This window comes from Clavispora lusitaniae (assembly GCF_014636115.1).
Source record: "Clavispora lusitaniae strain FDAARGOS_655 chromosome Unknown tig00000078_pilon, whole genome shotgun sequence".
Classification (NCBI taxonomy): Eukaryota; Fungi; Ascomycota; class Pichiomycetes; order Serinales; family Metschnikowiaceae; genus Clavispora; species Clavispora lusitaniae.
The window spans coordinates 135,326-155,473 of NW_027093977.1; the positions used below are offsets into that span (position 1 = coordinate 135,326).

Genomic DNA, 20,148 nt, shown 5'->3' on the forward strand with positions numbered 1-20,148 from the left:
ACCATTGTTATTATCATGCAGAACACAATAATGTATAGCAAAAGTTACCTGCTATACTCGAACTACCGTATAAATATGCTGATGATTATAAGATGATTTATCATAACACCAAAAAGGAGAAAAAAAGAAATCTCCCGGGGGTGAGTCGAACACCCGATCTCAAGATTACAAATCCATTACAGTCTCGCGCCTTAGCCAGCTTGGCCACCGAGAGTTCTCTTGAAACATGTAAGGACAGTTTTGGTATGATCTTAATAATAAAATATAAGATACTGAGGGGAGTAAGAATTACGGATTCAATAAAGATACTTCGTAACTTGTTAACTATCCTAACTTATGTTAATCTTACTTGGACTTCCCCCCAGGGTATAACCCCGAGTTTTATATCTCGTGATCGCGCGCGTCTCCTGACCGCACGTCATATGATCCATTCAATGTCTTGCACGTGACCTGATTCTCTCTCCTAACATTCTCCCCCTCCTAGATCTCGGTCGTCCTCGATCGATAGCAGGTTCATGGATTGATGGAAGCCTGCGCGTAGGCATTGTTGTTGGCGGAGGTGTTGGGCCTCTGTCCGGAGGTGTATCCCAACTGAGTTCAGAATGAAACTGTTTGTCTAGTTCTTTCATGTGATTGTACGCTTGTTCGAGTTGACAGCGTTTCTCACGGGCTATCTTTCGATAGGCAGCAATATGAACTTTGGTGGTCAAGACAGGATCACAGTGTTTCCAGCGTACGTGTATGAAGATTCCCAAATCGTCGACTTTAGTAATTTCAGTGATGTCGTTGATTCGTTGATCTAAATCAAGTGGTGAGTATGGCGGTATGTGCAAAACATCGTGGTCTCGTTCGAGGAATGGTTTAAGATTTTCGACGTTAATGACTGGGTGCGTTGGCATATCAGGTGGGAGCCTGATTTCGTACGCGTTGTCGTTGATACGTCGTTCCACCGTAAACGGTCCAACGTAAGGGTGTAACCATTTGGTTTGAGAGTCCAGACGAAATAGATGTTTGCGTTTGATAGCCACTAGCTCACCAGGGTGTAAGATCAATTCACGTCGGTGGCGATTTTCATGTCTTTCCATGCTGTCTTGGGCCTGTGCCATATTCTCTCGAATTTGGTAAAGTACAGTGGTATGTGATCGTAGAACGTCTTTAGCATTTAAGGTTATGGTTTCGTCGAGCGAAACGTCGTCATCAGACGGAAGTTTGAAGTGAACACGAGGGTGAAATCCGTAGTTAGCGAAAAAAGGTGTAGTACCAATGGTTGTTTGATATGACCCATTGATTGCGAACTCGGCAATAGGTAATAGTTCTTCCCAGTTGAGGTCACTGTGCGTGAGTCGTAGGGCGCGAATTTGTTGTTCTACCACTCGGTTCATTCTTTCCGTCTGTCCATCCGTTTGTGGGTGGTTGACAGTAGACATTCGTCTGTCGATCCCTAGGAAGTGTGAGAAGACACTCCACATGTGACTGGTAAAGGTCGGATCTCGATCAGATGTTATTGCTTCTGGTATTCCGTGTAATCGGACAACCTCTTTCATAAATATATTGAAAAGTGCTTTAGTATTGAGTTCTAACGGGGTCGGAATAAGGTGTACCATTTTGGTAAGGCGGTCGACGACCACTAAGACCTTTTCATTTCCGTTCTTTAACTTTTCCATACCTGTGATATAGTCCATTGATATTTCTGTCCATCGCTGTTGCGGGACGGGCATTGGCATGATTAAGCCGTATGGAGATTGTGTGGCAGTTTTCGTTAGTTGACAGACTTCGCATGTTCTCGCGTAAGCTTTACAGTCTTTGAGCATGTTGGCCCAGTAATATTGTCTGCTCAAGGTCTCACACATCTTTAATGCCCCGGGGTGATTGTTCAAATCCGCGTCGTGTGCTTGTCGTAATAGGAGGCGACGCACAACCCCGATCGGAACGCATAGTCGTGGATTGTCGTGCGTGGAGATGGCGTAGCGTAAAAGGCCATCGCATGCGGTGTACTTGCGAAGTTTGTTTTGTATTTTTAATTGTGGGTCAATAGGTTGCTTTTCGATTAAGATTTTGTAGACATCGACGAACTGGTGATCGTTGATGTATTCTTCCTTCATGACCTCCAAATTCAACACGTCAGGTTCTTCTAGTAAGCCGATTCGATTTACCGTATGAATGGTTTGAGGTTGGCGACTAAGAGCGTCAGCGACCACATTTTTGGGTCCTGGAATGTATTTGATTTCAAAGTCGAACCGTGCGAAGAATTCTAACCAACGTAAAATACGTGGATTCTGATGGGGTGTCGTGCGAATATAATTCAAGGACTGGTGGTCAGAGTATACGATGAAGTTTGTCCCACTTAAGTAGTGTTGCCATTTCTTAAGGGCGTAGTGAATTGCTAAGCATTCCTTTTCGCGTACCGGGTAATTTAATTGCGCTCCACTGAGTTTCTTTGACTCGTATGCAACGACTCCAAGAAGTTTGTGATGTTTATCCGTTTGTTGTAGGGCGGCACCGATGCAGCGATCACTTGCATCAGTGTAAACGACATACTTCTGCTTTGGATCTGGTAATATTAATATAGGAGCAGAAACTAATCTGTCCTTGAGCTCGTTAAACAGTCTTGTCTGTTCTTCAGTCCATTTAGTTTTTTCAGCGGTGTAGTCGTATAGACTAGCTGCGATATGAGCGTATTTCTCAATGAAACGACGATAATATGTCGTCAATCCCAAGAAGCTTAATGCCTCCTTTTTTGATTTCGGGATTGGCCAAGTTCTTATGGCTTTTATCTTGTCTTCGTTCGGGGAAATTCCTTCCGAACTGATCACATGTCCAAGGAAATTCAACCTTGTTTGGAAGAAGTAACACTTCCTTCTTTTAGCGATGAGATTGTTTGCTCGGAGGATTTTAAATACCTCTTCTAAATCGCGCTTGTGATCCTTCTGCGTTTTCGAGAAAACGAGGATGTCGTCTAGATAGACAACCACGGTCTTGTTGAGAATCTTGTGAAATATTTCATTCATAAGTCTTTGGAACGTAGCCGGAGCATTCGTTAGACCGAAAGGCATTACTCTCCACGCGTACTGACCGTAAGGCGTTACGAACGCAGTTTTGTCGTAATCCTCTTCCGCGATTGCCACTTGGTGGTACCCAGAGTGAAGATCAAGGGAGCTGAAGACTTTCGCACCTTGAATGGTATCAAAGATATCATCAATTAAGGGTAGCGGAAATCGTTCTTTAATGGTGATCAAGTTCAATGCACGATAGTCCACGCACAAGCGTTTGGTACCATCTTTCTTGTGCACGAAGATCACGGGTGCTCCATAAGGGGAACCATACGGGATTACTCGTCCATCTTTCAATAGAGTCTCAATCTGCGTAGATAGTTCCTGTTTGTCTTTGTGTGACAATCTGTACGGAGGTCGGTGCGGCGGGGTAGAACCTTGGACGAGAGTAATTCGATGCTTTACCTTCCTATCAGGAGGTAGACCTGCGGGTAACGCGTCCGTTACAACGTCATCAAAACGTTTTAGGTCGAAATCAACAGGGACTATGCCTGGATGTGCATCCTCGTCGTACTCAATCCTTTGCACAAGGAGAGTCAGTATAACATTATTATGTTTTTTACATTCTCTTTCGAGTTCTGCGAGACTAATGTCTTCGTACTTCGTGTCGTTCTCGATCACGGTTTGATTTGGCCGGAGTTGCATCAGCGGATGTATAAGTCCGAGTCGCCGGTGATGGTCGATGATGAACGGGCGTCCTAATAGGATCTTATCATGAAGGTTTGGATAAACCACGAAGGGTCTGTACTCAATGTAACCATTCATTTCTAGTTTAAGGGTAACCTTGTGTGTTACCAGGTCGACTTCGCCTTTCTTAGCGAAGGTAAGTGTGCTAGGCTTAGCAAGTGCTTGTAATTCTGCCTTTAGTTCGATCGCCGTGTCGAGGTCGATGAAATCAAGGGGTGAGCCTGAATCGACGAGAACTCCGGGAAATGATTTATCATTCACGGTTACAGGGATCATGAAATCATCTAATGTGCCATATTTTATGGGCAAATCGGGAGCCTGCGAAAGGTCTATTGTTTTGTTCTTCTTTCGTTCTTGTTGCTCAACCGCTATTCGTTGAACTCTTAAGTTGTCGCTGAAACGATCGTTCACATAGCTTCCTTCCAGCTTTGGTCTTTTTTTGGCTGTTCTTTGTCAGCATCTTGGTTCAGATAATCCTTATTGGAACTTCTTTTGTAGTGAGAGAAGCGGTAACCTTGCTTTCTTTTAAAAGGTTTTGATTGGGTGGTGTTACTTTCCTTGTTCGTCGGGTAACGTTTCTCCCTGAATCTCTTACGTCCTCTATCCGCGGTTGACGCATCCTTGTTTCCTTCTTTGATTTGGAACAACTGGTGTGGTTTGACCACAGAGCGGTTTAACCTTTCGATAGGGATCTTGTACCGCTTCGCTAAGATTTCAGCTTGAGCGACCAACTCGCTGACCGTCGCTGGTCGAGGGTCAAGGTTCCTCAAAAGGCCTTGGAGCTGAGTATCTCTGATTGCTTCAATGAAAGCATACTGGTACAAATCGTCGATTGTCAAAGTCTGATCCTTTCCGTAGAGTTGGTTCCTTCTTCTTCTCCATTGGTCACAATAGTGTTGCCACGTACCTGCAGGAATATCCTGAAGCGTGTCATTCATAATTGAGAATGGAGAACGCGAACGTTTCTCTATTCCATTGCTTTTAAGGAGCCATTCGGCGAAAGACCCTAACTCAAACGTGTTCAGGTTTCGGTACGTCCGAAATGCTTCTTGAAGTTCTTCTTCGCAATGGTTATCTACCAATTCGATAATTTCTTCATTAGTCAACTTCTTTGTTGTTGAAATCTCTTTGATGATGTCGATCCAAGTTTGAAACAACTTCGCTACCTCTGGAGTGTTGTAGGTCAACATGGGGATCCTCTTCTCAGGGATCTTTCTGTTTCCAGTGGTAACAGGTTGTTGAATGTCGGGGGTGACCGTAGTGGATGACATGATTGACTGATGATGGATTCCTCTAGAATCGTTGTTGCGGCGCTACCAATTGTAAGGACAGTTTTGGTATGATCTTAATAATAAAATATAAGATACTGAGGGGAGTAAGAATTACGGATTCAATAAAGATACTTCGTAACTTGTTAACTATCCTAACTTATGTTAATCTTACTTGGACTTCCCCCCAGGGTATAACCCCGAGTTTTATATCTCGTGATCGCGCGCGTCTCCTGACCGCACGTCATATGATCCATTCAATGTCTTGCACGTGACCTGATTCTCTCTCCTAACAAAACAAAATTATTGTTTCGGGATCTATTTCAAGTAAAGAATTAGGTTAACACACTCGTTTTGAATTTCAGCGTATTTAACTAGATACTCTGCTTTTGTGCTGAGACGAATGAAATGTTTGCAGTATGAAACCGAAGGCTTCTCAGATCAAAATTCCTCTATGCAATAATCTATCGTCGTCAAAAGTAGTCACAAATATTCGTACACAGGCCAGGAATTTGCAGAGGTATTGCGGGTAATCTCATCAACAGTCTAGTGTTTGTGCGAAAAATTTTCTGGGGGCTCTTTTTTTCTTCCTTAGAGAAATCTCCACAAACACATCTTCGATTTCAACAACGCCAGGTCCTCCTGCCTCACGAGCCTCTGAAATCGACATTTTTTTACAAAAAACAAAAAAGTAAAAAAAAAACCGGAAAACATCCCATCAAAAATCAAAAAAATGTCTGCCGACACTGCTCAAATCACCGAGTCTTTGGACAAGTTGAACATCGACAACCAAGCTGCTGCTCCAGATGCTGCTCCATCTGAATCTACCCCAGCTTCCTCTGAGACTGAAGACTCTCAGGGAGAATCCGTTGCTGTCACCTCTGCATCTTTGTATGTTGGTGAGTTGAACCCATCGGTTAACGAAGCCGTTTTGTACGAGATTTTCTCTCCTTTGGGCCAGGTTTCTTCCATTAGAGTTTGTCGTGACGCCGTCACCAAGAAGTCTTTGGGTTACGCCTACGTCAACTACCACAAGCATGAGGATGGTGAACGTGCCTTGGAACAGTTGAACTACTCTTTGATCGATGGTAGACCATGCCGTATCATGTGGTCTCAAAGAGACCCATCTCTCAGAAGAAATGGTGACGGAAACATTTTCATCAAGAACTTGCACCCAGACATTGACAACAAGGCTTTGCACGACACTTTCTCTGCTTTCGGCCGCATTTTGTCCTGTAAGGTTGCCACTGATGAACACGGACGTTCTAAGTGCTTTGGTTTCGTGCACTACGAGACTGCCGAAGCTGCTGATGCTGCTATTGAGAATGTGAACGGTATGTCCTTGAACGACCGTGAAGTTTTCGTTGGCAAGCACATTTCCAAGAAGGACCGCGTGGCCAAGTTTGAGGAAATGAAGGCTAACTTTACCAACGTTTTTGTCAAGAACTTTGGTTCTGACTTCACTGAGGCTGAGTTGGCTGCCATGTTTGAGCCATACGGAAAGATTACTTCTCTTTACTTCGAAAAGGACAGTGAAGGCAAGTCCAAGGGCTTTGGTTTCATCAACTTTGAGAACCACGATGCTGCCGTTAAAGCTGTCGAGGAATTGAACGACAAGGAGGTCAACGGTCAAAAAATCTACGTCGGTAGAGCTCAGAAGAAGAGAGAGAGAATCGAGGAATTGAAGAAGCAATACGAGACCACCAGATTGGAGAAGTTGTCTAAGTACCAAGGCGTTAACTTGTTCGTCAAGAACTTGGATGACTCTCTTACCTCTGAAATGTTGGAGGAGGAGTTCAAGCCATTCGGTACCATCACTTCTGCTAAGGTTATGGTGGACGAGACTGGAAAGTCTAAGGGCTTTGGTTTCGTTTGTTTCTCTGCCCCTGAGGAAGCCACTAAGGCCATTACCGAAATGAACCAGCGTATGGTTTTGGGTAAGCCTTTGTATGTTGCTTTGGCTCAACGTAAGGATGTCAGACGCTCTCAATTGGAACAGCAAATTCAAGCTAGAAACCAAATGAGAATGCAAAACGCTGCCGCTGCTGGTATTCCAGGTCAGTTCATGCCTCCAATGTTCTACGGTCAACAACCAGGTTTCTTCCCAGGTAACGGTAGAAACAATGGTCCTTTCCCAGGTCCAAACCCTCAAATGATGATGCCAAGAGGTCAAATGCCACCACCACAAGGTCAGTGGCCAAGAGCTGGTCCAAACGGTCAACCAGTTCCAGTTTACGGTATGCCTCCTGTCTACAACGACTTCAACGGTCCAAACGGCCGTCAACAAAGAGGTTACTTCCCTAACAACCGTAACCAGAAGGGCGGCCGTAGGGACTTGGCTGCCATCATTGCTTCTGCTCCACCAGACCAGCAAAAGAGAATCTTGGGTGAAGAATTGTACCCTAAGATTGTCTCTACTGGTAAGGCTCAAGAGCCAGAGGCTGCTGGTAAGATCACCGGTATGATGTTGGACTTGGACAACCAAGAGATCTTGGCTTTGTTGGAAGACGATGAGTTGTTCAACAACCACTTTGAGGATGCTTTGACTGCTTACGAAGAATACAAGAAGTCTTCCGAGGAACAGGCTCAAGCCTAAGCGTTGAACAATGCTAACTAATTACTGACGTGCATGCGAGTTGTTTTGCGGCCCAGTGTAATTCTAGTTCTAAAATCAACTATTTGCTAGTTTTTTTTTTTTTGGATGGGTAATTGGATGAGATATATATACCAAAAGAAAAAAAAAATTGAAAATATCGCAACAAGATTGTAGCAATTGGATGCGGATCTCGACTGTAACGATAGCACGAGTATTAGAAGTATTAAAAGTATTAAAAGGTCCAAAGGTGCGAGAAATGTGTGCTGTGCTCACTTTATAGCTAACCTACACAGCAACTTTGCATACAAAACGGCCAGCTCAACGCATGTCCATGTTCAGATTCATCATTGTGGTCAATTAGGTTTTTAATGATGCCTACCATTATGTATAGGCTGTCGTAAACAACAGTCAGGCTTTTATCTTGAGCTTTTACTGTATTGATAAATCGTCTCCTGTATTGATTTGAGCGGTGCTATCATCACGTTATCCACCGCAAACTTCGGCCCGCCTGCATCCCGCACTATCGAAGTCAATAGAAACGCCGAATTTACTCTTGTTTCCTCCCTTGCCCGAAAAAAAAAGGAAATTCCCCATTATTCATTGTCAATTTCGCTAATTCTACCATAATGCCCCATGATGCTTTTGATGAATTCATTGCATCTCCATCAGATACCCCTGTGGTGTCGCCAAAGCAATATTCTGGAAACGAAAAGCTCAACTTGTCTGGAAGAGTGCTCACTGTTGTGAGTTCGTTGCCAACTAAAATCTGCAAGAAGACGGACCCTGCTTCGCCAGAGAATACATTTTGGGATGTAGACCTGATTCGGGGCCAGTCTGCCATGTATTCGTCTATGTTCTTCTTGCAGCAGCATACAGATTGGGAGACCCATTTGATTGGATGGACGGGAGAATTGGTCAACAAAACCAACTTTGAGAGTGACTTGCTGAGCGGGAACATCCAGGATGATCCATTGTACTTGGATGAAGAAGATAAAGCCGACTTGGAGAAGAAGATGCGTAAAGCCACAAAGAGCGATCATGTGCATCCGGTTTGGTTATTGAGACGAGACCAAAACCGCTGGAGAAAGTATGCAGAGAATGTGATTTGGCCATTGTTTCATTACATTCAGGTAGACCCCAGTGATGGAAAGGAGGAGGCACAAGCGTGGCATGATTATGTGAAATTCAATGAGGCCTACTTTCAGAAAATCAAAGCTATTTACAAGCCTGGGGACATAATCTGGATCCATGACTATTACTTGTTGTTGTTACCTCAGTTATTACGTATGGAATATCCAGATGCTTTCATTGGATTATATGTTCATGCTCCATTTCCATCTTCTGAATATTTCCGTTGCTTGTCCAAGAGGACACAGTTATTGGATGGTATGATTGGTGCGGACAAAATTGCTTTTCAAAGTGAGTCTTTCCAGCGGCACTTTTTGAGTTGCTGTGCCCGTGTCTTAGGGTATGAAGTAACAAAATCATCCGTTTTAGCCTATGGTTCTACCATTTCGGTAGAAACATTGCCAATTGGTATTGACACAAAGAAAATTGAGCACGATGCCTTCTCACCAGAGCATGGAATTGAACAGAAAGTGGAAGCTCTTCGTGAATGCTATCCAGACAAAAAAATTATCGTGGGTAGAGACCGTTTAGACATGGTAAGAGGAGTTGTTCAGAAACTTCAAGCATTCGAAATGTTCTTGCAGATGTTTCCCCACTGGCGTAACAAAGTTGTGTTAATCCAAGTTTCCTCCCCAGGATTTTCTCACAGTGCTAAAGTTGAGAAAAAAGTTACTGAATTGGTCAATCAAATCAACTCGAAGTATGGAAGTTTAAACCATACACCTGTCCTTCACTATCAGATGCGTATCAACAGAGATGAGTATTTGGCACTTCTTCGTGTGGCAGATTTGGCTCTTATCACTTCTGTGCGTGATGGCATGAACACTACATCGTTAGAATTTGTTCTTTGCCAAAAGGAAAAGAAATCTCCCTTGATCCTCTCAGAGTTTACAGGAACAGCGTCCGTATTGCGGGATGCCATTCTTGTCAATCCATGGGATTCTGTGGGCATTGCAAAGACTATCAACAATTGTTTCCATATGACTGCTTCCAAAAAAGCAGACCTTGAGGACAGATTATACAAATGTGTTTCGTCAAATACAATCCAGTCCTGGACATCGAAGTTTTTAGAGCATTTGATCACTCATGTGGACAATACTCATGAGACTCATTTTACCCCTACTTTGAATCGGCCAATGTTGTTAAAACATTATCAAAGCCTGAAGCGGCGGTTGTTTTTATTTGATTATGACGGTACATTGACGCCTATAGTCAAAGATCCAGCAGCAGCAATTCCTTCTTCGCGTTTACTTAAGATCGTTGACGCCTTGACAGCTGACCCAAAAAATCAGTTTTGGATTATCTCTGGAAGAGACCAAGCATTTTTGGAAAAGTGGTGGGGTTCGAAGAATGTTGGTCTCTCTGCAGAACATGGTTGCTTTATGAGAGATGTTGGCGGAAAAGAATGGTTCAATCTTGCTGCTACATTCGACATGTCATGGCAAAAAGTGGTGGATGATGTATTCAAACTGTACACGGAGAAAACGCCTGGCTCCAACATAGAACGGAAGAAAGTGGCTTTGACATGGCACTACAGAAGATCTGACCCGGACTTGGGTCGATTCCAGGCAGAGAAATGCGTGGAGGAGCTCAAGAATGGTGTGGCGAAAGATTATGACGTGGAGGTTATGGCCGGTAAAGCTAATATTGAAGTGAGACCCCGTTTCCTTAACAAGGGAGAAATTGTCAAGCGTCTTGTATTGAATCCTCATGGTGCGAAACAAGATCCACACAGCGTTAAGTTAAGCACAGAATCAACGCCAGTAGAGCGCTTGCCTGACTTTATGTTATGTTTGGGTGATGATTTGACGGACGAAGACATGTTCCGCTCACTTAAGGACATTGAAGCAGCTTGGCACTTGAAGGAGGTACCTCAAAATGAGTTTGGATCCTATGGTGTTTATCCGGTCCTTGTTGGACCAGCTGCCAAAAAAACCATCGCCACGGCGCATTTAAACAATCCATCACAAGTGATCGACACTTTGGGGCTTTTGGCAGGACACGTTTCGTTGTTTGAAAGTGCAGGCTCTGTTGAGTTGGATGACCGGGGACATGTCACCAATAGCGAATCGAGCGAGAAACTGAAGCTTCGGGCAGCAGCAATGAGAAAGGAAAACAGTGAAAAGAGCACTCACCTGAAAAGCGATGCCTAAATATTTTGAAATCGATATGATGTAAAATTCACCTCTTTATTACGTGTCTCCATTCATACCATGTGAACTTTCGTATGCCCGCTTAATCGTAACTTAAGCGCATCATGCAATATAGTTTATGTATCTCGGTAATATCCTCGGCATAATCCCACGCGCAAATGCCGAGGATCTTTTTTTCTTTCTTTCATCAACAATGTCTGGTTTTTGGAAATGGGGCTTTCGTGCCTCTGTTGATTGTATTACCAGTGAACCTTCTGCTTCGCCAGTGATCGCTGATTCGGTTAACTTCTATGATTTTGTTCATACCAAACTCAAGACGATTGACACCAAGTCCAAGTTATGGTTGAACCCATTGCTTTTCAATGGATCCTTGCAAACTTTGTATTATGCGATGCATAACTCAGACCAATTTAGTGTGTATTATGGACGTGAATTGTTTCAATATAACGATGGCGGTCAGTGTTCCTTGGATTGGGTGATTCCAGAGCCACTGTCTAAAGAAGAGTTTACCAAACTTTACAAGGAAACACTTCCGGAGAATTCCCCACGTCTCCACCCAAGGACAAGATTTTTCACTTCTAAAGAGTTGGAGAGCAAAACAGCGCACGGGCAGACTCCTGAGTCAACAGACCCTATTTGTGTCGTTTTGCATGGTTTGGCAGGAGGAAGTCACGAGCCTTTGATCCGCAACTTGGGCCAATGTTTGCAACAGAGCCCTTCTAACTGGGATATCGTCGTAGTAAACTCTCGTGGCTGTTGCAGAACGAAGATTACCACAGGCAAGCTTTTCAATGCATTGTCGACTTCCGATTTGGAAGATGTTTTAATTGAGTTGAAGAAACGGTACCCATCGCGCCCAATCTATGCTGTGGGTTTCTCTTTTGGTGCAGTTTTATTGGCGAACTACTTGGGTGAAGCTGAGGAGAAGGCAAAGTCTATGTTGAAAGCAAGTGTGCTTATTGGCTGTCCTTGGGATATGAGTGCCGCAGCACACCATATTGACAGTTCTCTTACTGGCCGGTACTTATTCAATCCAAGCCTTACTCAGTTCTTGAACAAACTTGTTCGGGCCAACTTGAAGGAATTGCGAAGCCACGTTCCGGAGCTATTTTCCGAAGAAATAGTGGAGAAAGCCAAGAAGGCCAAGAAAACGTACCAGTGGGACGACCTAATCACCTGTAAGACCGCGAACTTTGACAATGCCTGGGACTATTATGATGCTGGATCACCAATCAGGCGTATTGACAAAATCAAAGTGCCCACTCTTATCATCAATTCGACGGATGACCCTGCAGTGGATCCTGCATTACCAAGAGAAGAGGTTAAGGCGAACCCAAACTTGGCATTGGTTGAAACCAACTTGGGTGGCCATTTGGGCTTTGTCAAATACTCAGGAGAGTTCTGGTGCGTGGAAGTAGCTGAAGACTTCTGTGACCAGTTCCACGTGCTTACAACTCACGCTTAGATTTTTTAAGATTCGAATGATTGCTATAAATTGGAGCCGTGACTTTTTGGACGAGAATTTCGAGCCGGCGATCAACAGATCAACAAAGAATGACCATTTGTTACTCAACCAGCTAGGAGTGAATGTATATAGTATCTAGACATGATGCATCTGAATTTTGTATGTATTAGGAGTCATTGTTAGGTTCCTGTTCTTCTTTAATTGTAACCAGAAAATAAAGGAAGAAGAATCAAAAGTAATTTTGCTTGTTGAATCTTGCAGATCTAATCATTGGCAGATGTCAGAGTGGAATCAAACTACTTGCAATACTCAACTCGATAGTTTTCCCAATGCAGTAAACTATCATCAGTTTCGTCCTATAATTAGAGAAGTTTTAGTCTTTAGCAGTTTCTGCCGAAGAACCAGGTCGAGGTTCAGTGTTGAGATTCCGTTGTTGCTCCTTGCAGTTAAATGCTGACTTGACAACTGCTGTAGTAATCTTCAATTCACTCACATCTTGAGGCTTGAAAATGTACGTAAATCGAAGTCTGCATTGACCAAGCAGTATAAAAGCGCATTTCTTAAGAATCTTTGGATATGCGCAAATTCTTTCTTATCTGAATATGGTGTCCCTTTCCAGCACCCATTATGATGCGCTATTGGTTTCCAGACAGGACTTTATTCTTCGCGACGTAAAGCCGGACGTTATAAATAGAAATAATTCGGCTGGCGAGATGCGAAGTAGAACGAGATTTTAAAAAATAGACCACTTAAAACTTAATGAAAGTTGCACGATTATAATTTAAGTGCCACTGATTTTAGCAGGCGTAATCGGTTCGAGGTTTCTCTGTCATATTTGCCTGCTTCGGTACCTGGTCAAAATGCAGTTTAGACGTGGCATGTCAAAGAAGCGCGCACTATCGAACGAGTTGCTCCTTCTATCCAGGTCGCAGCCGCACATCGATCCATCGCCCAAGTTGCTTGCTTCGAAACCATACAAGAGACATATGTCTTCCCAGATCAGGCTATAGTTTAACATTATTATTACTTTTGCGCGAATAACATGGTTTATTTCCATCAGACAGCCAAAGACTTGGCCTTTTTCGATATACGTCTCAAAACTCATGGCCACAAAAACAATATAGTTGTTCGAGGAAACGATGCCGAAGTGGCTAGTATTCCTGTGGAGGGACACGTGAAGATTCTGACACAGGAGGACTTGCACGTTAAACGTATCCGTCTTCAGCTCGTTGGTGAGCTCCATCTCGACTACTATGAGAGGTCAGGAAGTGGAAACATGGCTGGTTTAGTATGCGAGCGAGACTGCGCAGTGAAGGTGGTTTGGCCGAACTTGCTCACCTCAGCAGAGGGAAACATTGTTTATGGTGACTACGGAGACTCTGTGGTGAAACTTCTGAAGGTGGATGCATACTCCCGTAAACCTCTGAGGGACAATTCATCGCTGGATCTTTTGTCGATAGGTTCCAACCACTCTTCTGGCGATTCTGGTACAAAGAAAAGACCAGGCTTTTCGCGAGCTCTGTCGCAACCTATTTTGTTCAAAAACCATGAGGAGTCCCTCTTTCAAATCCCTCGCTCCGGTATTGATGGCACTCCGTATCCTTTACTGAAAGGCAGCGAGAGCCACAGTTTTTTGCTTCCTCAGGGTAACTATAGTATGCCATTCCATATAAATCTCCCTTCAAATGTGCCCGAATCAGTGGAGGGTTTATCTACGGGAAAAGTGTTGTATAAGCTCGTTTGTACAATGGAGAGGGGTCGTTTTGACCGTGCCTTTTACAGAGCAAGACACTTTCGCATCCTTAGAACGTTACATCCACAGAGCATGAGTTTGACGGATTCAATTGAATTTTTGAACACCTGGCCCGGAAAGTTAGACTTTAACGTGTCCACACCACGGAAGGCCTTGGCCATGGGTACTACAGTTCCTATTAAGTTGGTTATTGTCCCTTTGGTTAAAGGGCTTTCTTTCAAGTCAATGTCTGTAACAATTGTTCAGCATGACCATGCAAAGGGGCTTGCTGGTCCTTCCCCTGAGTTTGAAAAGTTGATTGGGAGACAAAAGTTGGCATGTGAAGAATCGGAGTTCACAGAAGATCATTGGATAGTGAAAGGCAAGTATAAAGTTCCGTCGTCTTTAACTGAACTTACGCCGTCGTGTGCCTTAAAAAACGATATGATCAGTGTCAAACACCGTCTTCTGGTGGGAATTCACATTAAAAATGCTGATGGTCATGTTTCTGAACTCAAGGCAAATCTTCCGGTGCATATCTACATGAGTCCCTTTCATGGCTATGTCACTTCTAGGCGTCTCAATGTGGATGCCATACACGGGAACTTTATTGCCAATACAGATTCAACAAAGGAGGACGTGATTTTTGATCGAAGAGACACTGATCTACCAGAGGAGGGCCATCCGGACGACGCTTTGGATGATGAAAATGAAATTGATGAAGAACAGGAGTCAGCGCCGCCCTTATATCAGCAGCATGTATTCGATACGGTTTTCGATTACACCAGTGCAAAGTCTCCCATGGAACAGCTTCGATCCAGCGGGAATCAGAGTGCTAATGGTTATTTTGACATTCCTCGCGCTCTGTCAAGATCAGGAACTGCTACACCTATAGATTTGAATGTTTTACTGAAGGTGCCTAGTTACGAGCAGGCTGTTGATGATGCTTCAGATGACGATGATGATGACGAACCAGCCCCGTTGTATCCTAGCGGAAGCCAGTTAGATAATTTGAGCGCATACGTCACCAGCCGTTTGGGTGAACGTAGTGCTAGCATGTCGCAATTGCTCTCACCTGATCGATTTCGGCATAAGCTGGGTAGCCGGTTGCGATTCGAAAGGAAGGAACTGCCAAGCTAAGTATTATGTTACATGTATGAGATAGATTTACACATATGACTGGAAGTCATTTAATAGATGAAAGAAATTTATTCGATCAATTGAAATAGGAAAGAACGATACAAAAGATGAATAGAATATGATAAAGCAAATGTCCCTCCGCGTTCACATTTGAAGAAATGGCTCGTCTGCGATAAAAGCTTGGACTTTACACCCGTACACCAGCTCACTGGCAGATCGAGACACGTTTGACCAGAAAAGTAATCCATTCTGTCTGACACAAATGGCGTCGCCCCTTCCTCCCGGATCTGGTGTCTCTCCTGATGAGGGCACCCCAGTGCAAGTATCACAAGAGCGTTCACCTGTGGTGATGAGAGTGGCTAATTTTGTTCGTGACCACAAGCTTCTAAAGAACCGAACAGGTTTGTTGAACAACTCAGAAGACGTCCAGTTTTTCCGTTACAAGCGGTTTGTTCGTGCTTTGTTGAGTGAAGAGTACAAGAAGAAGTCTAGCAATCCCAAGAATGAGTTGATCCCTGTTAATAATGAGCAGGATGCCGCCAAGTTGTTCGTTTTGATGATTCAGAATAGGCTTTTGATACCTGTGGAAAAGTTGCACTACGACGAAATCAAGGCAGTCAAGGGATGGAAACCAAATAGAGAGAAGCCTACGTTGCGTCCAACACAAAAGGCTGTTTTGGAGCCAAACGCTTATTACGGCTGGATCTATCAGAAACCCAACCCTTATATGATGTTGTATGGATTTTTGATGCTTGCGGGTGTCTTTACTGTTGTTCTTTTCCCATTGTGGCCTAGGTTTATGAGGGTTGGCGTGTGGTACCTTTCAATGGCGTGCTTGTGTCTTTTGGGATTGTTTTTTGTCATGGCATTTATTCGTTTGATTATCTTTGTCGTGACTTACTTGACCATGCCTCAAGCCTTCTGGTTATATCCTAACTTGTTTGAAGACTGTGGATTTTTCGAGAGTTTTGTACCTTTGTACGGATGGGCTGAGCCAGCGGGAGCAAAGAAAGCGAAAAAGAGTAAGAGAAAACAGCCCAAAATCGAAGAGGTTACTGATGAACCTTCCACAGCTTCTGTTTCTGGGGCAGAAAAGACAACAACCTCTGCCAAGAAACGGGCAGTTACTTTGGAAGAAGTCGACGAATAGAAAGGTGACTTAACGATAAATAGAGAACCTAACAAACATGTGTCTACTTTTGTATAAATGGACGACAAAGAATTTAGATCATCTCTCTCTCTTTAACCATGCAACTGTAATATTCTTACATGGCAAGGGAGTTATGGTTCATTCATGTGTGATGTACTTTTTTACACTGTAGTCATACTGTATAATCCGTTTCCCCAGATTGCGAACGCAAGTAATAGTAGTAAACTTCCCTTGTGGACACACCTTCAACGAAAACACAAGTCAAGAAAAATGGGTATAAACGACTTGTCTTTCAACCAGAATTTCACCAGTTTACTGATGTCTACGGATGAAGATCATCGAATCTTCAACTGCGACCCTTTTGGTGAATTCTATGTCCTGTCATCTAAAGACAAGGAGAAGTGTCCCACGGCATTTCTTCGAATGTTATTCTCCACATCCTTAACTATAATTGTTCCAGATACCCAATCTTCAATGGGAAATCGTGTGCTCAAAGTAATGAACTTGAAAACTAACATGAAGATATGCGAACTCAATTTCCCTCTGGGTATAGTGGATTTGATGGTTAACCGCAAAAGACTCGTGGTGTTTTTGGAAGTTGGTCAAATTTACATTTATGATTTGAGCAGTATCCGTCTTGTCAAAGTGGTCGAAGTTAATGCTTACAAGAGAAATGGGGACGATGCTATGCCTAACCCTGTGATCGCAGACCTTAGTGCAGATGATAGCTCTTATTTGATCCTTCCGATACTGGTCTTGAATGATAATAGCGATATTTTGAATGCTGATAGTACCTCATCACAAAACAACTCTAGTCAACCTGGAACACCAGTTCTTCGACCAAGTGATTCTACAGTCGCAAACTCTTTGGATACTTTAATCGAACTTACGCAAAAGAACTCGCTGTCTTTGCTTTCTAGCATAGAAGGAATTACGTTGGAAGATTTACAGAAGGACTCGCAAGGGTGGGTATTGGTGTATGATACTTTGAATCTAAAACCACTTCTTGTCTACAAAGCCCATGATACTGCCATCGCACGCATAGCCATATCCTCTGAAAGCAAATATATTGCCACAGCTTCGACGAAGGGTACTATAATCCGTGTATGTCATTTAGATTCCGACTTCGTCGTTGAATATGGTAAACTCAAGATTGCCCAGGTGATCAATCTTCGGCGGGGACATAATGTGACGAGAATAAGCACACTTCGATTCAATTCAAGCTCTACCATATTGGGTTGCGCATCCGATAGCAATACAATTCATTTCTTCACTGTCCATGAAAACACGCAAGTGGGGAATGGCGATCGTTCGGAACAAGAAGACGACGCTGATTCGACAGCAGAGGAGGATGAAAACGGGCGCTCTCTGGAAGATTTGAATGAAAACTTGGCGAATCTTCTTCTCCTGAAACCAGCGGAAGAACGAGAGAGAGAAGAACCTGCCTCATATTTCCTGGCGCTCAAAAAATCAGCAAAACTATTAAACAACCAATATACAAAGCGGATAGTCAAGAAGCTCCCATATCGTGAGTACTTGGGTAACTTAATTTGGGAGGCACCTCGCCGATCGTTTGCTTTCATCAAATTGCCCGAATACGTACCCAGTGCCAACCTGAGACACAAGAATGTTGAAATTGGCTTTGGAGCCCAAGGTGTTGTGATGTTGGCCTCTTATAACACGGGAACACTTTACCATTACCGCCTACCGAAACCAAGCAGCGAGAGAGAAGAATGTGGTTTATTGTCTCTGAACAGTTTATGTGTATGATATGCATAAGGAGGAGCATGTCCATGGAAGAGTGAGGTAGTCAAGAAAATAAGAGAACATACTATTACAGGTTATACTCTGTAGGCTTTACTGACATAAGGACTGCCACCACCAATGTCACTCCTAGTGGCTTAGTATAAATATCTGAAAGACCCCAGCCACATAACTATGAGACAAAATGAGTTGCAACATTGATGTACAGCATTGAACGCCGTGATATGATGCTATCAATCCAAAGACCAATATAACTAAGCAGCCCAGTATTTTAAATTCCACTCATGGTGCACATTATACAAGCCAAGCATTAATGACTCGAAGTACTCTTGAATCCAGTCTCCATTCTTCCGCACATGTCAGCTCCCCCGGATTTCCTTTCTCCAGCGTGCGCGCAGCCAAAAAAACTTTCACCTTCCCCTCAAAGGTTACGCATACCCCCGGAATTAGCATCTCTATATAAACCCCCCTGACTTTCTCCAGTCCGCCATGTTATCTTCGAAGCGTTCGGCCCTCCGTTTCTTAAAAACTACCAGAATGGCGTCTACCGGGTACGCTGCAGACGATGTCTTGTTTCACAATGAGAACATGGCTCGCGTCATCACATTGAACAGAACAAAAAAGCTCAACTCGCTCAACACCTCGATGGTGACGAAAATTGTCCCTCGTTTATCTGAATATGCTAAGCTGGATGTTTGCAATTTGGTGATACTCACTTCTAACTCGCCTAAAGCACTTTGTGCCGGTGGAGATGTCGCAGAATGTGCCGCTCAGGTGTTAAAGGGCAATGCAGCTTATGCCCTGGACTTTTTTCAAAAGGAATACAATATGAACTATTTGATTGCAACTTACTCGAAGCCATACATTGCGCTCATGGATGGAATCACGATGGGTGGCGGTGTTGGTCTTTCTGTCCATGCGCCTTTCCGTATTGCTACAGAAAAAACAAAATTGGCCATGCCAGAAATGGACATAGGCTTTTTCCCAGATGTGGGGACTACCTTTTTCTTGCCAAGATTAGATGATCACTTGGGATACTATTATGCCTTAACGGGTGAGGTTTTATCTGGTATGGATGCGTATATGGCTGGCTTTGCTACACATTACATTCCTTCCGAAAGATTGCAACATCTCGTGAAGCGTTTGTCGAACTTGAACCCTCCAGTTATCAATGGTTCTCCAGACGACGCATCGGTTTTAAAGAACCAGAAGGATTACTTTGCGCAGGTGAATTCTGTGATTAATGAATTCGCCGAATCCAAATTACCTGAACTGTACAAATTTCACTTATCGGACGAAGAAGTATCATTGATTAATAAAGCCTTCTCGCATGAGACTTTCGAAGAAGCACTTGATACATTCAAGAATGCTGGAACTGACTTTGGCACAACAACCTTCGAACGCTTGTCAGCAAAGTCTCCCACTTGCGTTCGCGTGGCATTCCAATTAATGAAGAAGGGCTCTAAGAATTCTATTCGTGCCCAATTGGAGACAGAAATGATCACCGCAACCAACATGATGAATGCCAAGCTCGAGGAGAATGATTTCGTCAAGGGTGTCAAGCATAAACTTATTGATAAGATTAAAACCCCTAACTTGCCTGAATGGACTCCGTTTGACCCCTCTCGCGTTTCCAAGTTGATTTCTCCATCGATTCACTCTGCGAAACTCCCTTCCCCTCTTTTAGAAAAGTTTTTTGGTGTTAACTTCATCGAATACGTGTTCAACATGGGCTTGCCTAAAAATGGGCAAATCGAAAATTACATTACTGGAAGGGACGGATCCAACAGATCTTACTTGCCTACTCCAAGTGAGGTTGTAAAGCATTTCAAGAGTTCCACTGGTAACAAATTGGGCGTTGAAGAAAAAGTGAGGAGAACCCTTGCCATACATGGAGAAGCTTCCAAGTACGACAACAAGTACGTTTCATGGAAGGGATAATGTAAATAGGATATAGCTGAGAACGGCACTAAAAGTAAAACGTTCGATGGCGTGTAAAAGGTTGTCCCACTTTT

The 20,148-nt window shown here is 43.5% G+C and overlaps 9 protein-coding genes and 1 non-coding gene across 10 annotated transcripts; 7 read left to right on the top strand and 3 right to left on the bottom strand. All coding sequences in view use genetic code 12, as the record gives it.

Annotated features, from left to right (window-relative positions):
* Window positions 1-130: 130 nt before the first annotated feature.
* On the bottom strand, window positions 131-214 carry FOB63_005584. The gene has a single exon. It is a non-coding gene; the product is annotated as a tRNA-Tyr (tRNA).
* A 217-nt stretch (window positions 215-431) lies between these two features.
* On the bottom strand, window positions 432-4,013 carry FOB63_002209 (Reverse transcriptase (RNA-dependent DNA polymerase) family protein; the record flags this gene model as incomplete). The annotated part of the gene is made up of 1 exon (XM_066102220.1): window positions 432-4,013. The coding sequence occupies one exon, from the start codon at window positions 4,011-4,013 to the stop codon at window positions 432-434; it is 3,582 nt and encodes a 1,193-aa protein (XP_065958370.1).
* A 131-nt stretch (window positions 4,014-4,144) lies between these two features.
* FOB63_002210 (uncharacterized protein) lies at window positions 4,145-5,008 on the bottom strand (the record flags this gene model as incomplete). Its single annotated transcript, XM_066102221.1, has 1 exon — window positions 4,145-5,008. The coding sequence occupies one exon, from the start codon at window positions 5,006-5,008 to the stop codon at window positions 4,145-4,147; it is 864 nt and encodes a 287-aa protein (XP_065958371.1).
* Window positions 5,009-5,738: 730 nt separating this feature from the next.
* Window positions 5,739-7,601, top strand: PAB1 (polyadenylate-binding protein; the record flags this gene model as incomplete). The annotated part of the gene is made up of 1 exon (XM_002616751.2): window positions 5,739-7,601. One exon carries the CDS (start codon window positions 5,739-5,741, stop codon window positions 7,599-7,601), a length of 1,863 nt encoding a protein of 620 aa, XP_002616797.1.
* Window positions 7,602-8,227: 626 nt separating this feature from the next.
* TPS2 (trehalose-phosphatase) lies at window positions 8,228-10,882 on the top strand (the record flags this gene model as incomplete). The annotated part of the gene is made up of 1 exon (XM_002616750.2): window positions 8,228-10,882. One exon carries the CDS (start codon window positions 8,228-8,230, stop codon window positions 10,880-10,882), a length of 2,655 nt encoding a protein of 884 aa, XP_002616796.1.
* A 118-nt stretch (window positions 10,883-11,000) lies between these two features.
* Window positions 11,001-12,347, top strand: EHT1 (medium-chain fatty acid ethyl ester synthase/esterase; the record flags this gene model as incomplete). Its single annotated transcript, XM_002616749.2, has 1 exon — window positions 11,001-12,347. The coding sequence occupies one exon, from the start codon at window positions 11,001-11,003 to the stop codon at window positions 12,345-12,347; it is 1,347 nt and encodes a 448-aa protein (XP_002616795.2).
* Window positions 12,348-13,389: 1,042 nt separating this feature from the next.
* On the top strand, window positions 13,390-15,219 carry FOB63_002214 (uncharacterized protein; the record flags this gene model as incomplete). Its single annotated transcript, XM_002616748.2, has 1 exon — window positions 13,390-15,219. One exon carries the CDS (start codon window positions 13,390-13,392, stop codon window positions 15,217-15,219), a length of 1,830 nt encoding a protein of 609 aa, XP_002616794.2.
* Window positions 15,220-15,481: 262 nt separating this feature from the next.
* Window positions 15,482-16,369, top strand: SEC62 (Sec63 complex subunit; the record flags this gene model as incomplete). Its single annotated transcript, XM_002616747.1, has 1 exon — window positions 15,482-16,369. One exon carries the CDS (start codon window positions 15,482-15,484, stop codon window positions 16,367-16,369), a length of 888 nt encoding a protein of 295 aa, XP_002616793.1.
* Window positions 16,370-16,639: 270 nt separating this feature from the next.
* FOB63_002216 (uncharacterized protein) lies at window positions 16,640-18,139 on the top strand (the record flags this gene model as incomplete). Its single annotated transcript, XM_002616746.2, has 1 exon — window positions 16,640-18,139. One exon carries the CDS (start codon window positions 16,640-16,642, stop codon window positions 18,137-18,139), a length of 1,500 nt encoding a protein of 499 aa, XP_002616792.2.
* Window positions 18,140-18,622: 483 nt separating this feature from the next.
* On the top strand, window positions 18,623-20,074 carry EHD3 (mitochondrial 37S ribosomal protein mS47; the record flags this gene model as incomplete). The annotated part of the gene is made up of 1 exon (XM_002616745.2): window positions 18,623-20,074. The coding sequence occupies one exon, from the start codon at window positions 18,623-18,625 to the stop codon at window positions 20,072-20,074; it is 1,452 nt and encodes a 483-aa protein (XP_002616791.2).
* Window positions 20,075-20,148: the final 74 nt, after the last annotated feature.